The sequence below is a fragment of the Scylla paramamosain genome, chromosome 23 (assembly GCF_035594125.1).
Source record: "Scylla paramamosain isolate STU-SP2022 chromosome 23, ASM3559412v1, whole genome shotgun sequence".
In the NCBI taxonomy this organism is placed as follows: Eukaryota; Metazoa; Arthropoda; class Malacostraca; order Decapoda; family Portunidae; genus Scylla; species Scylla paramamosain.
The window spans coordinates 8,377,206-8,391,213 of NC_087173.1; the positions used below are offsets into that span (position 1 = coordinate 8,377,206).

The 14,008-nt window shown below is 44.9% G+C and overlaps 1 protein-coding gene across 3 annotated transcripts; it reads right to left on the bottom strand.

Annotated features, from left to right (window-relative positions):
• Positions 1 to 2,471: 2,471 nt before the first annotated feature.
• On the bottom strand, positions 2,472 to 11,652 carry LOC135112101 (beta-1,4-mannosyl-glycoprotein 4-beta-N-acetylglucosaminyltransferase-like). 3 transcript variants are annotated; one of them, XM_064026069.1, is made up of 5 exons: positions 11,072 to 11,652; positions 6,042 to 6,117; positions 4,046 to 5,676; positions 3,721 to 3,837; positions 2,472 to 3,196 (listed from the first exon to the last, which is right to left on the bottom strand). In XM_064026069.1, the coding sequence occupies exons 1-5, from the start codon at positions 11,095 to 11,097 to the stop codon at positions 3,040 to 3,042; spliced, it is 2,007 nt and encodes a 668-aa protein (XP_063882139.1). In that variant the 5' UTR covers positions 11,098 to 11,652; the 3' UTR covers positions 2,472 to 3,039. The 3 variants fall into 3 exon arrangements, with proteins under 3 accessions (XP_063882139.1, XP_063882140.1, XP_063882141.1); XM_064026070.1 differs by lacking the exon at positions 11,072 to 11,652 and adding an exon at positions 7,740 to 8,015; XM_064026071.1 differs by lacking the exons at positions 6,042 to 6,117; positions 11,072 to 11,652 and adding an exon at positions 7,740 to 7,879.
• Between the last annotated feature and the right edge of the window lie 2,356 nt (positions 11,653 to 14,008).

Consider the following 14,008-nt stretch of genomic DNA (forward strand, 5'->3'; position numbering starts at 1 on the left):
TTATTATTATTATTATTATTATTATTATTATTATTATTGTTATTATTATTATTATTATTATTATTATTATTATTATTATTGTTATTATTATCGTTATTATTATTTTATTATTATTATTATTATTATTATCATCATCATCATCATCATTCTTATTACCAATACCAGTAGTAGTAGTAGTAGTAGTAGTAGTAGTAGTAGTAGTAGTAGTAGTAGTAGTAGTCATAGTCGTAGTAGTAGTAGTACTAGTAGTAGTAGTAGTAGTAGTAGTAGTAGTAGTAATCGTAGTAGTAGTAGTTATAGTAGTAGTAGTAGTAATCGTAGTAGTAGTAGTAGTAGTAGTGGTGGTAGTAGTAGTAGTAGTAGTAGTAGTAGTAGTAGTAGTCATAGTCGTAGTAGCATATACGGGACCAGGTATTTTAAATGTTAATGTGAAAACTGCATGAGGAGCTGAATGATTTTAAGTGACCTTTTGTTTACTAATTAAATAATCTCTCTCTCTCTCTCTCTCTCTCCTCTCTCTCTCTCTCTCTCTCTCTCTCTCTCTCTCTCTCTCTTGAGCACCACACCAAGAGTCATGTTGAGCGCTGTGGTTCGTCCTCAAGTAAACTTTTCCTATTAAAAAATTGACGTGACAAAGATCACCTTGAAATCGACAGGTTAATTACAGGCAAGAACGCTGAGTTTAATGGTACAGCTTGTCTTTTTTTTTTTTTTTCTTCTTTTTTTTTCTTTTTTTCTTTTTCTCTTTTCCGTTTTTCTTTTTTTTTCTTTTCTTTTTTTACTTTTTTTTCTCCTTCGTTTTCTTTAAACTCGTAAATTCCTTCGTAGTTTTCTCTTATCTAGTGACGTTGGTGTTTTTCTTTTTTTTTTCTTTCTTTTCTTCCTTCCTTCTTTTTCTTTCACCTTTCTTTTCGTTAGTTTTCGTTGGGGACATTTCAACTTAGAGAGAGAGAGAGAGAGAGAGAGAGAGAGAGAGAGAGAGAGAGAGAGAGAGAGAGAGAGAGAGAGAGAGAAACGTGCGTCTTACGAAGAAAAATGTTTGACGGAAGACAACGCTTAGTAATTCAGAATGGCGTGGGAATAGGGGAAGATTTTCGCTGGCATTCTTAAAACTTCTAGGCAGTTTATTTTGACCACTTGACCCTTGTGGAAGTTATAATGCCCAAGTGTGTGTGTGTGTGTGTGTGTGTGTGTGTGTGATTCTGGCACCCACGAGAACCCAGCTGATCATGTATGTGTCCTTTGAAAATGTGCGCTGTGGGAGAACAAAGCGTTAAGGAATACTGTACATTAGTGAGTTTCTAGGCGTCCCACGGAAAGTAACTTCACATACGAGACAGAGAGAGAGAGAGAGAGAGAGAGAGAGACAGGACATGAATTTCTTTAATAGTGAGGAATAGTGAGACAATGAAGAAAAATTAATCTTGTGTGGAAAGAAAACTGCGTAGTGTGCCTTGTAGCAAAATTCTCTCTCTCTCTCTCTCTCTCTCTCTCTCTAGACACGTCCAAAACTTGTGTTCTTGTTAGCAGTCTGCAAACTTTCTTAACAGTTATAATTATTTCTAAAAAGAATATTGCTAAGGTCCTTAGTTTTTTTTTTTTTTTTTTTGAAGTTGATTGTTGCAATAATTATGCAAGTTTCATTTTTTTCAGTAGGATGAGTTTTAGGACCCTGTTATATGGAAATCTTGGAAGAAATAATAATAATAGTAATAATAATAATAATAATAAAATAATAATAATAATAAAATTTCCAGTCGTAAAAGATTCAAGAAACTGTGTGTGTGTGTGTGTGTGTGTGTGTTTGTTCTCCACTCGTTTACTAGTTTACTCGTCTTGTTTATTGTTTGCAAGTCTGATAAAAAAAAAATCATGGTATTTTAAAAGAGTTCTTTGCCTATTCCTATGAAGGGAAGCGGAAAAGAAAAGGAAAAAGTGGTCAGTATTTGGCAGGTCTCTCTCTCTCTCTCTCTCTCAATGAACCTTGACATCACTGTGACTGTTGGATGTTTATTGTAGAAACATGACTAGAATTTTTTTCAATGCGAACGAAACGTTAGTTACACAAAAAAAAAATTGTTGGATACACTTTAACCTAACGATAACAACAGAAGTAACAACAATATCTCTAGCGTAGCAACAGATATATTTTGAAATGCTAATAATGATCATAACACGTCATTATTACCATCATGCAGAAAAGCACACAGCTCCCTCTAGGATTCGAACCCCGTGTCGAGGCGCGTATCATCTCCAAGTAACCTTTGCCTCGTGTGTCATGGAACTGTTCCTCACTCCCTTCCTTCCCATTCTCCCTTTTCGGATTCGTATGCTTACATCGACACCTCGTCTTCACTTCTTCCAACAGGATGTAGCACGAGTAATCGAAAGTTGCAATCGTCTTCATGGTTTCAGTAATGGTTAACAAGGATTCTACGTCCACCTGGGGAAAATATACACGAGAACCTGCCTTTTTTTTTTTTTTTTTTTTTTTTTAATAACCCTGTGAATCCATGAACAGTTTGAGAACACGGGCCTGTCACAACATCTTGATGCACCAGTAGGCAATTGTAAGACATTCGTACACACACACACATGCCTCCACCAATCCCTGATCTACACACACACACGCCTCCACCAATCCTTGATCTATCTCAAAATGCATTAAATTATGACCTTGCTTATTTCCACCCTTTCCAAAGTCATTGAGACATCCATTGAAATCTATTAAATTGAAATTTTCCGGACACGGGGGGCACAATGAGACTGACACACACACACACACACACACACACACACACACACACACACACACACACACACGAGAACTTATCTGAACGAAGAAGGAATTTCCATGTCGCTGGGAATCAGTTCGCCAATAAATACACAAGTTTCTCCTTCATGATGAACACTACACAGGGAAGACGAACATCAGTCTCCCTCGCGCTGCGTTAACTCACTGGCTGCAGCGGAAGATCGTTTTTACGGCGCTAAGTTATTTATTGGTGATGTTGGTGTGTAGTGTCCCCGGCTGTGGTACTACGGCGGCGCCCTCGGCTGGTCCAGGTTGAGGGCGTGGCTGGGGTGGTAGAGGAGAGAGCGGTAGAGGGCCGGATGCTGCAGCAGGTAGCCAGGGGCGTAGTGCTTCTGCCTGGTGTTGCTCACTGGCAGGAAGTGTTCTTTGTCATCAAACCATCTAAGGGGGCACGAAAGAAATGAAGTGAAGTTGTTAAGTTAGATCAAAGTTATAACTGGACGAGCCTCCCTGTCCTATTTATCACAAGACACGGCGTTATGGCGACAGAAATGGTTTGTGTCGCTAAAGTATGGGAAGGGAAAACAAAAATTGTGAGAGATGAAGACAGTTCTTTCTGGTAAAGAAAGAAAGACAAGATCGTAAGATGAAAAGACAATTATGGTAAAATAAACAAAAACTACGAGAGATGAATACAAGAAGCAACAAAATGTTTAAAAGTGAGAGCAGAGAACCCTCAATACAATTCCTGGTGGAGTTTATAAGCGGATGATCCCAATTCAGCTCCTAAAAGTTTAAGGATAACCCAAGACTCCACTTCTGAAAGAGCAAAGTCGCAGGAACAGCAAAATGAAAGTCAAACTGTTCAAGGAGATTCTGAGGAAAAATATAGATTGCTGAGTCGTAGCTTTAAAAGTTACCACCTTCATCCCCCCACCCCCCAACTACTGACTGCTGGTACGCACACGCCCTCTGCGATCCTGGAGGCGATGTAGGTGAGGTTCTTTTTATCCGGCATGTTGCCCCACCGAGGCTCATCGTTGGCCTGCGCGGAGTCCATCTTGAGCACGATATCAACTGGGCTGCGGAAAGAGATTGTCACCATTAACATTACGCTCGTCTTTCTTGTCCCCATCATCACCATTAACTTATCATCAATCTCCCTCTCTCTCTCTCCCTCCTTTCTTCTTACTTTACCGTCACAAGAAGACTGGCACCACACACTGAGACGGGAGGGTGTCACAGGCCAATACTACCTGTAAGCAGCGTGACCCTTGTCTTGGCACTCACCTGAAGCACCAAGAACAGTGCCAGCCAGCGTAGTGCCCCGCCTTGCCTATCACCCACTCCTTCACCAGGTGGCCCTGCTCGTCACGGTACTTCTTGAGTCTCTTGAACACCTCGTAGTATCGCCAGAAGACATTGGTGCGGATGAAGAACACGTTATTGAACAGCACCTTCTTCAGCATACCCAATGTAGCCACGGAGCTGACGATACTGGGGTTCTCCTCTGCCCCAGACACCCATTTGCTCCAGTTATCCTTCGCGGACTTCTTCCAGAAGAACCCGAACATGTTCCACTGAAGGGCAAAGCTAACGGGTTCTGAGTAGCCATCATACAGCTTCAGGAAAGTGATAACTTCCCGCATTGGCAGCTCGTCTGCGTCGGAGAGCACGAACAGGTCATCTTCCCGCAAGCCCTTGAGGAGCGGCAGGCCGTTGATGCCGAGATGGTACCTGAGGTAGGCGTCCGCCACCCACCCGCTAGTTTCCGATGTCTTCGGGAAAGTATCAAGACTCACATACAGTAACTTGTCCTGGAAATCCTTCATGTATCCTCTTCGTAGCTTCTTCAGAAACACGAACTCCTTGGGGTCGCCGTGAGCAGTGTAGTTGGACTCCGCCAGTATGAAGACGTCCACCACCGGGTACAGCTCGTGCAGTCTCGCTTCGAACATCGCAAACTCGTGGTTCACCGTCACCCCGTTGATGACTCTCCGAGGCACCTTCCTCCTTCTCAGGCGAGTCTCCGGATATTTGTTGCGATAAGTGTCGAACCACACCGCCTCCGGAATGCCGCAGTCCACGCCGAAATAGCCGTCCAAACATCGACATTCGCTACCGCCGATACGCTTGCTACCGTCGATGTCCGTGCCGATGATGAAGCATGTAGCGCTGCCAACATCTTGGAAATACACGCCGTGGTCGTCCTTTAACTTCATCTTTAAGGGGCGGGTTGGATCGTACGACTTAAATCTGTAGTCGCCCGTTTCACCCGTATCGTCTTCCTCACTCCCGTCGGTGTTCAAGACAGAGTGGAACTTGGCTTTCCCGTCGTAGTGTGACCTCTTCACCGACACTTCATTCATTGTTACTGCATTGTCGTGGCTATGCGAGGGCGTGATCTTGGTCGTCTTGGCGTTGTTGTAGTCGCCGTCCACCATCAAGAAAGAATTACCATCACTTCGATACGTCACAAACTCATCCACGAAGCCACGAGCTACGTTAGGGTCTCCTTCCTCCTCCTCATCTTCCTTCGCTTTATACCTCTGAACTTCATCAGCACTCCTCAAACCACCACCATCACCACCACCATCACCATCACCGCTCCAGACAGGTAGAGAGTCGGGCCTGTTCACCTGTCCACCATAATCAGACATCACACTCTTCACTCTAGACGACATCTTGTCCTCTTGACGTAGCTCCGGGAGAGAGGTGCGGTCATCCTTCAGCTGGGGTCGTACTAGCGTGGGGGCAGCGGTGGCTTCAGGAGGCGGCGCAAAACGGGATTTAAACAGTAACATGTATTTGCCGATCCTCTGCGGCACCTCCTGCTGCTGCTTGAGCCACTCATGTGTTCTCTTCGCTTGCTCTTCCTTCTGCAGCTGCCACAAAGACACGACGCAGGTTGCCACAAACACCTGGGGTAGGGGAAAAGGAAGATCACATAAAGGTCACCCACCTGAGGTACTTTTGTGTTGGGTGAAGTTAAGTTAGGAGAGTTTAAGTCAAATCAGATTAGATAACAGAGTTTAACAAGAATTTAAATATTTCTAGCCTTGAATTAGTGGTAATTCTAGTTGTTGTTTTTTCCTTGACCAAGGCAAATTTTGTATATATCAATTGATTTATATTAGATACTAGAACGGGGTGTAAAATTAAGTATACATGGATTGCTGAACGTTGTTGTACGGACTAATATCACGTTATTTAGTTCAGTTAGAAATTATATAAATACATATACCACCACCACCTTCACCACCACCTGTAGACCCCCACTACTCACCTGCACCACCACCATCACCACCACGGTCCTCACCACAGTCCTCCTCCAACACACGGCTGCAGTTCGACCCCACGACCTGTCAGAGAGTCAGTCAGTCGGTCAGTCAGTCACTTTCAGCCAGTTAGTCACACGCTTCCAAGTCAGTCAATCAAGCATTTAGTCACTCACTCATTCAGTCACCGCTCCAATGTGTCCTCTGCATTTTGGAAGGCGTATTAAACAATTTGGTGTTCTTTGTAGCCGTACTAAAATTGTTCAAGTAAAGGTGACATTGAAATTATACATGTAGTACAGGTGAAAACTTTAGACTAATTTATTATGATGTATGAGGGGCTGTGCTCCATACTTTTATGTAAGAGCATGAATTAACTCAATTTAAATTCACACAACATAAACCTTGAGAGCGCGCGCGCCCACCCTCGCACGTACTACGTGATCAGGTGTAATTTCACTTACATGCAAGTTTGTGTTTAACTACTCTCCTTCCCGCTCACACTCTCCTCCTCCTCCTCCTCCTCCTCCTCCTCCTCATTTAATACCAACTTCAAGGGGAGAAAACGAAGTGCTTCTAAAGATAGTGATTTTAAAGAGAGACAGCGTATGTGGGGGGAGTGTGATTCAGTTGATTATAAACTTGAGTGAATAGATTCTTATTACATGTTTACACAGTTAAGGAAATTTCACCTAACCCTCCCCGTGTGTGAAAGATATGTGCTAAGTAAACCAAGCAATGACAAATACAAGTCGATGCTAAACACACAAGGTTGACCTCAAGCTCAGTCTACATTCAGGACACTGAGAGAAAGCTCCGAAGTATGACCACGGAATACCTTCCGTGACCCCTTTCTTTCCCCCCACTCCTGTTACCTGACAGCCAACGCACGCCTTTCCTCTTTATGTGAACCAGCGCAGGGGTTCGATAGAGGTGATGGTACCTGCTTAGCGGCAATGAGAACAAGTTTCTGAGCGCGCAACTGGGATGGGGATGAAAGGAGAACAAGCAACATGGTTCCTCTACCTGCTCTTCTCTCTCTTTCATTTGTGGTCTATGAGTGACTCCCTACCACCAGCCATTCCCAGCCACGCTCCTCGGTTTCTTCCACAGCCTTTCCCTGCCAGTTACCTTATCTTTCCGTACATCACACCTTGCTGACATCGTTCCCAGGATCACCACCCACATGGCACTACAGCCCCATCTTCCCACGCACTCAGAAACTCATCATGTCCCTCCCAGCACAAGGAAGTGACACAAACACACACACACACACACACACACACACATAGCTTCATACACACACAGCTTCACACACACATAGCTTCACATACACATAGCTTTACACACACACACACACAGCTTATATTGTTTCTTTTGTTGCTAAGGTTTTCATTAATTAGCAAGATGTCACTGCCATCCCTGACCCAGCGGATGGTACGTGTGGCGTGTGAAAGGTGTCAGTCTTAACGCTACAGCAAATTATACGAGTGTCTAAGTCCTCATCAGAAGGATAACACGTGATCACGAGTCCGCCGCGCGATCCTCGTGGTGAGTTACACGACATGCAAAGCGTCAGTACAACAAACGACGCGTAAATGTGCATTTGGAATATACCTTTACCTAATTCACGTTTCTCATTCACTCATTTAACTTGAGGGTATAACATACACTCACATACACACACACCTTAAGCACACACTTACCTAACACTCCACATCTTGGAGCAAACGCGACACGCAACGTCTAACACACTACTGCAGCACAGCACTGTCCGTCAGCCGTCCCGCCACCCTCGTCCTCCAGCAGGCCCCCGTCCCTCACAGGCGCCGGAGCTTCACATCCACGCCCGGTGTATGGCAGGTAACACAACCCATACAGTTGAGGGGGTGGCCACAAGTAACGGGTCTTTTCTCAGCTACGAGCGAACGAAGAGTGTCTGTGTGTGTGTGCGTCTGTGTCGCCTAGCCACGCACGCACAAACACACAGTTGCCACGCTCACTAGGCGTACGAGGGAACAGCTGTATGCGAATTAAGCTACGGATCTTCCTCTTCTCTTGCTCCTCCTTCTCTTCTTCCTTCTCTTCCTGTGTTTTTCGTACTCATTTTCCTTTTCCGCTTTCCTAATTCTTTCTCCTTTTCCTCTTCCATCCCCACTATTCCTCCTCTTCTAAAAGATGTAAGAGTTTTAAGATAATTGACAAGAGACTCTCGTCAAATGAAGCCAAACTCTCTTTCAATTGGATCGTTAATGAGTAATATTCTACCCTCCACACACACGCGCACAAACACACACACACACACACGAATGGAGGTCAGGTGCAGTTCCCACGTGTGTGAATATATCAGCATATGTTCACTCAGAGTTTTTATCTCTCTCTCTCTCTCTCTCTCTCTCTCTCTCTCTCTCTCTCTCTCTCTCTCTCTCTCTCTCTCTCTCTCTCTCTCTCTCTCTCTCTCTCTCTCAACGACAACAACAAGACGTATTAGTTTTAAGGTTGTCGGTAAAAGATTCCCATCAAATGAAGCCGAACCTTCCTCCAGTCGGGTGGTCAACGTGAGGAGCTCTTTACTTTCCAGTATCTTGACCAGTACAACTTAGCCTCTAATCCCAAGTTATATATTTTTTTTTCAAGATTGATGTTGTAAGTCTGGCGCTGTTTGAGATGATAGCTTTTTATTTCCTCCTTGCAAGGATTTCCACGTAACTTGTCCACGCTGCTTGGTTACTCGTCCTACTCCTGATCCCCATTGTGTAGCTTGTCACCAACGCTTCATAAAAGGTCAACAGGTCCACTACTGTTTTTTTTTTTTTTTTTTTCGTGTGTGTGTGTGTGTGTGTGTGTGTGTGTGTGTGTGTGTGTGTGTTCATCCTCTTCTTTTTCTCACCGTGAATTGAATACTACAGTCTAGCACAAACAGTCTCGTTGGGACAGAACATCTCTGCTCTTTGTTCTTCCTCAGCGCTCCTTTATAATTCCTCCTCCACGATGATGGTGCGTTTTCTCCTCCTCCTCTTCCTCCTCCTCCGTGTTGACAGTGCGCTTTCTCCGCTTCATTCTGGGAGTGTCTCGTGCATCCACAATCGTCAGCGTCATCGCCGTCGTTACTTAGAAAGTCAGGTTTCCGTGTTTACGTTGGTCACTTTTCACCACCGGAGGTCACCGTGCCTAGTTCAGGTTCGTATGCAAATTTGTGTCATGCTAAGTCCGCTGTAACAGTATTCGAGTCCTGAAGGCGTACTGTCTCGTTTTCTTCTTGTCTATACACATAAGTCCACTATTTTGTCACTCCTCCCTCCGTTTTCTTCTTATTTGCACTGTGACTCAACACGCTTCTTTCTCATGAATTTGTCCTCTTCGCGTTCTCTTTCTGCTTGCACAGTAGAATGTCTTGTCATTATGTATATACGGTGTGCTCGTCGTGCAGGTGTTGTCCGTTTTGTACACAGCCAAACACTTCAACTTGTCAAATAGATCAAGAACCAATCGTGAATAAAAAATAAAAGCTCAGAATGCACTACGCTGGGCTGCAAGTGTTTCGCCGTTCCAGTACCGCGGCATCGGTTTCCTAATATTCTGAATGTCATTAGGTAACTGAACCTAACCTCAACTCAGCTGACCTAACTTAATCGAATCTAATGGGGAGGAGGACAGACGGATAGACAAACGAATCTTCTTGACATGTAAGGGCACGTACAAATAGTAATTAAAAAATGAACAAAATAAAATAAAGTTATTTTTTTAAATCTCACCTGACTTTTTATTCTTAACCTAGCAGACAGCTTTCTCTCTCTCTCTCTCTCTCTCTCTCTCTCTCTCTCTCTCTCTCTCTCTCTCTCTCTCTCTCTCTCTCTCTCTCTTGAACGTTCATTTTCACAAGACTGGCGGGACTGAAGCCTCCCCCCTTCCCCCCTCCCGCATGTCGGCAGCCAGCGTGGTCTTGTTTCGGTGCCTTCAGGTAATGCTGCAGCTAGCGGTTACTTTTGCCCTTTTTGTATCTTCCTCCATTCAAAACCAGGTCGTGGGGGGGGGCGGGGGATTTTCAGGGAGGAGTGAGTGTATGTGTCATCCAGAGAGAGAGAGAGAGAGAGAGAGAGAGAGTCAGTCATATGTATTAAGTTTGATGCTCATAATAAACACATTTCATTTCGTATTTACGGTTTTGGGTCACGTGATTGCGGCGTTTGAGTGAAGAGGCCAGGAATACATCACCGCGATGGCCTCCGTTACTGCTGTGATATGCCCAGAAATATTGCCTGATAATTCCAGTGGCGTGAGGGCGGGATAGAGGTGGGGGGGGGAAGTGTGTGACGTGAAAAGTAAAGAAATTGTGGCCTCGTTTTGTGGAGAGAGAGAGAGAGAGAGAGAGAGAGAGAGAGAGAGAGAGAGAGAGAGAGACGCCTTAGCACACCTGACGCAGCAGCAGTAGTCTAATTCAGGATGTCCTTCCCGGGTGACTCACTATAAGTCTGCCAATAGGAGCATTGTGAATCACACTCCTCCTCCTCCTCCTCCTCCTCTTCCTCCTCCTCCTCCTCCTCCTCCTCCTCCATAATAGTGCCAATGGAAAAGTGTTTACATCAGAGAGCCGTGAGCTACACGCCTCACCATCCCGTCTGGCATAGGAATCCTCGAGGAGGCGACCCGGAACCGAGCCGCCGTCACCGTGGCAGTGTGAAGGGCGTGCCGGGAAAGACAGACACCACCCTTCCTCCTGGGGAACACTGCGTAGAGCCTGCAGACCATAAACCTAATCTAGCCATGAACCTAACCAAGGAGCGTAGAAGAGTAGAATCTTCGAACCTAACCTAACCAGAGCCCGAGCTGCTTATATGCATGGTCAAGGAGCGATTACATGATTGACTGATTGATTGGTTAGTTGGTTGGTTTTAAGGGGTTGCAACTACAAGATTCTTGGACGCAGCATCAGGAGCGAGATGGAATAAAAACTTATCTCTGAGAATGTTCCTCGTGCTCCTCAAGCAGCAAACACCAACAGTGAGAATAAAATACAAGTGAGACTCGTAGTTTTTACCTCGCCCAGATGACTCGGGGAACCATGATGGAAGAGAATTTGGTCCTCTCTTTCTCTCCCTGGTCCTCGTTTCCTGTTGTGTCCTGAAGGAAGGCGCGACGAAGGAAAATCTGTGTCTTTCTCTCCTTGTTCCTCGCTCTACGGCGCTTCTTGATGGAGCACGCGATGGAAACTCTGCGCTTTCCTCTCTCCCTCTTCCTTCACGTCGTTGATTCCTGAAGAAGGCGCGACGGAGGAAGTGTGCCTCCCACTCACTGGTCCTCGCTTCGCGGTGCTTGCTAGTGAAGAATGTGACAGGACCTGCGTCTTTCCTTCTCCCGGTTCCTCCCTTTACGTCTATATTTCCTGAAGGAGGGAGCGACGGAGGAAATTTTATGTCTTTCCCTCTACCTGGTTCCTCACTTCACGGTAGTGTCATGGAGGAGGGCGTGACGTATAACTAAAACCCGCAACTCTCCCTCCTCTCCCTCCTCACGCCGCTGTAACTCACGGCGGGTACAAGTGCTGCATGTATCGCACACTCGTACCGCCCAGCCGCGCCGCCACCACGAGCACCTCCACACGATGAATGCACAGAATGAGACGCTGCGGTCTTCTCATTCCCTCAGAGAAACTCACCTGTTCAGTTGCCTACCGCCCAATGTTTTTACGGTATTTTTTTTCCCTTTTTCTTTTTTTTTAAGAAGTGTCTCCCATACCGAGCGGAGGTCAGAACAATTCCCGCATGAGTTCAAGTGTTGACATGAGTCTGTCATTACTTAGCGATGTGTTATGAAGTACGGTAAGATATTTTAATTGATGTGTGGGTGGAGGGTGCGAGGGGAGGGAGGATGGGTGGGGACGGACACACGCCAGAGAGAGGACGGAGAGCGGAATGGGAAAAGGAACTGCTGGGGAGAGGAAGAGGGTTGGCTGGTCCCGTTACCAGAGAGAGAGAGAGAGAGAGAGAGAGGGAGGGAGAGAGTGAGAGAGTAAACAGTGGAAGTAAGACAGTGGTATCTTTCTCCCACTTCCTCCCACTTATCTTAACCTTTCTTTCTCCTCGTGTGTGTGTGTGTGTGTGTGTGTGTGTGTGTGTGTGTGTGTGTGCGCGTGTTTAAATAGGTGAATACTAATTACTCTCACATATTTGTCTCACCTCTACTCGTACCTCCTCCTCTCCTCCTCCTCCTCCTCCTCCTCCTCCTCCTCCTCCTCCTCCTTTTCTTCTTCTTCTTCTTCTTCCTCCTCCTCCTCCTCCTCCTCCTCCTCCTCCTCCTCCTCCTCCTCCTCCTCCTCCTCCTTCACCACAAATAGCTATCTAAAGGCGAGGTTTTCAAGCGCCGTTAAATTCATCTTGTGGCCACTCTGCTTTACTCCGTCATGACTCTCTCTCTCTCTCTCTCTCTCTCTCTCTCTCTCTCTCTCTCTCTCTCTCTCTCTCTCTCTCTCTCAAAATACTGATGAAAGAGAGTGCTCAAGGCTAACATCAACACTAACAACACAATAACAACATGCGTATGGCGGGTGACGCAAGGCAAACAAAGACTCGGGGAAGCACAAAGTCAACCATTTAGAACAACTGCTTCTCTTCATGTGAGCGAGAAGGCAAACTAATAAGCCCGCGGAAAATAAAATAGTGGCGGAGAGAGGTTGTGTGTACGACTGAGCGAAGGAGAGCAAATACGAATTTCCTGGCGATATTTGGAAAGCCGGTGACGTTAACAAAGAAACACAAATGAATACAAAGGAAGAACACGTTGTTTGACTGGTTGACTCCTACGAAATTACTTGACAGTCATACAGACAGACAGACAAAGGTACATCAGATGTAAAGAGATGTATGGTAATGATGGTGAAGGTTCCCACCATCCTGGATTTCCTTTACGCTTATATTATAGCTTATATTTTATTCTTTGTTTGCTTATTTATTTATGTGATTGATTTTTTTAATGTTATTTTTTTTTTCCTAAAGGTAATCTTGTAGCTGTAGTTATTGTTTTTTTTTCTTTCCTTTCTTTGTGTTGATTGTATATAAATGAATTGTATTTAACACACACACACACACACACACACACACACACACACACACACACACACACACACACACACACCTGTGATGTTCCCCATAATACAAAAACTAACTCTGTTAGTGACGCCCTCAGGAGCATATCGAATGTGGAAGTATGTGGATGTCTGCACCATTACGTTCAGTTTTAACACAGCAAACCGAACCATAAAAAATAACGTTACACTCAACACTGCCTATTTTATATTCAGTTGATAGATATTAAATTCAGTTTACTTTCTGGGGCAACTGTGCGTGCGTATCTTTACTTAATCCCTCCCTTAGGGTAGGAATACGTTAATGCAGCCTCGTTACGTGGCATGAAAGAGCTTAGCAGGACTCAAGGCATCTAAAAAGTACATCACCTTCTAAACCTAACAATAGATGGCGTTGGTGATTGATGTTGTTGCCGAGTTTTCAAGAGTACAAAGCAACTGTTATATTCTTGTGGGTTCCCTGGGTGCAGCTTAGTAAGGATTTGTGACGTAAAGTTCAGTCAGTGCATTCCGCGAACAGAAGGTGGCGGTAGTGTAGATATACAAAGGAAATAAACTATATTCTACACTACTACTACTTTTTTTAATATTTGTGACCTCTTGCCGACCCGTCTTCTTTCTCTCTCTCTCTCTCTCTCTCTCTCTCTCTCTCTCTCTCTCTCTCTCTCTCTCTCTCTCTCTCTCTCTCATGGGAGCAGATTTCTTTTCTTCTTTTTTGTTTTATTTATTGCGTTTTTATGTCGGTCAGCTTCAATTGTACTTAAGAAAACGCGTTTTTACCTTGCTCCTAGCAATTCTCTCTCTCTCTCTCTCTCTCTCTCTCTCTCTCTCTCTCTCTCTCTCTCTCTCTCTCTGTGTGTGTGTGTGTGTGTGTGTGTGTGTGTGTGTGTGTGT

Coding starts and splice junctions, on each gene's coding strand:
- LOC135112101 (XM_064026069.1), bottom strand. CDS start 11,097: ATGGTTCCCCGAGTCATCTGGGCGAG. Junction 3,838..4,045: donor CACTGTTCTTGGTGCTTCAG/GTGAGTGCCAAG, acceptor CTCTTTCCGCAG/CCCAGTTGATATCGTGCTCA. Junction 3,197..3,720: donor TCCAGGATCGCAGAGGGCGT/GTGCGTACCAGC, acceptor GTGCCCCCTTAG/ATGGTTTGATGACAAAGAAC.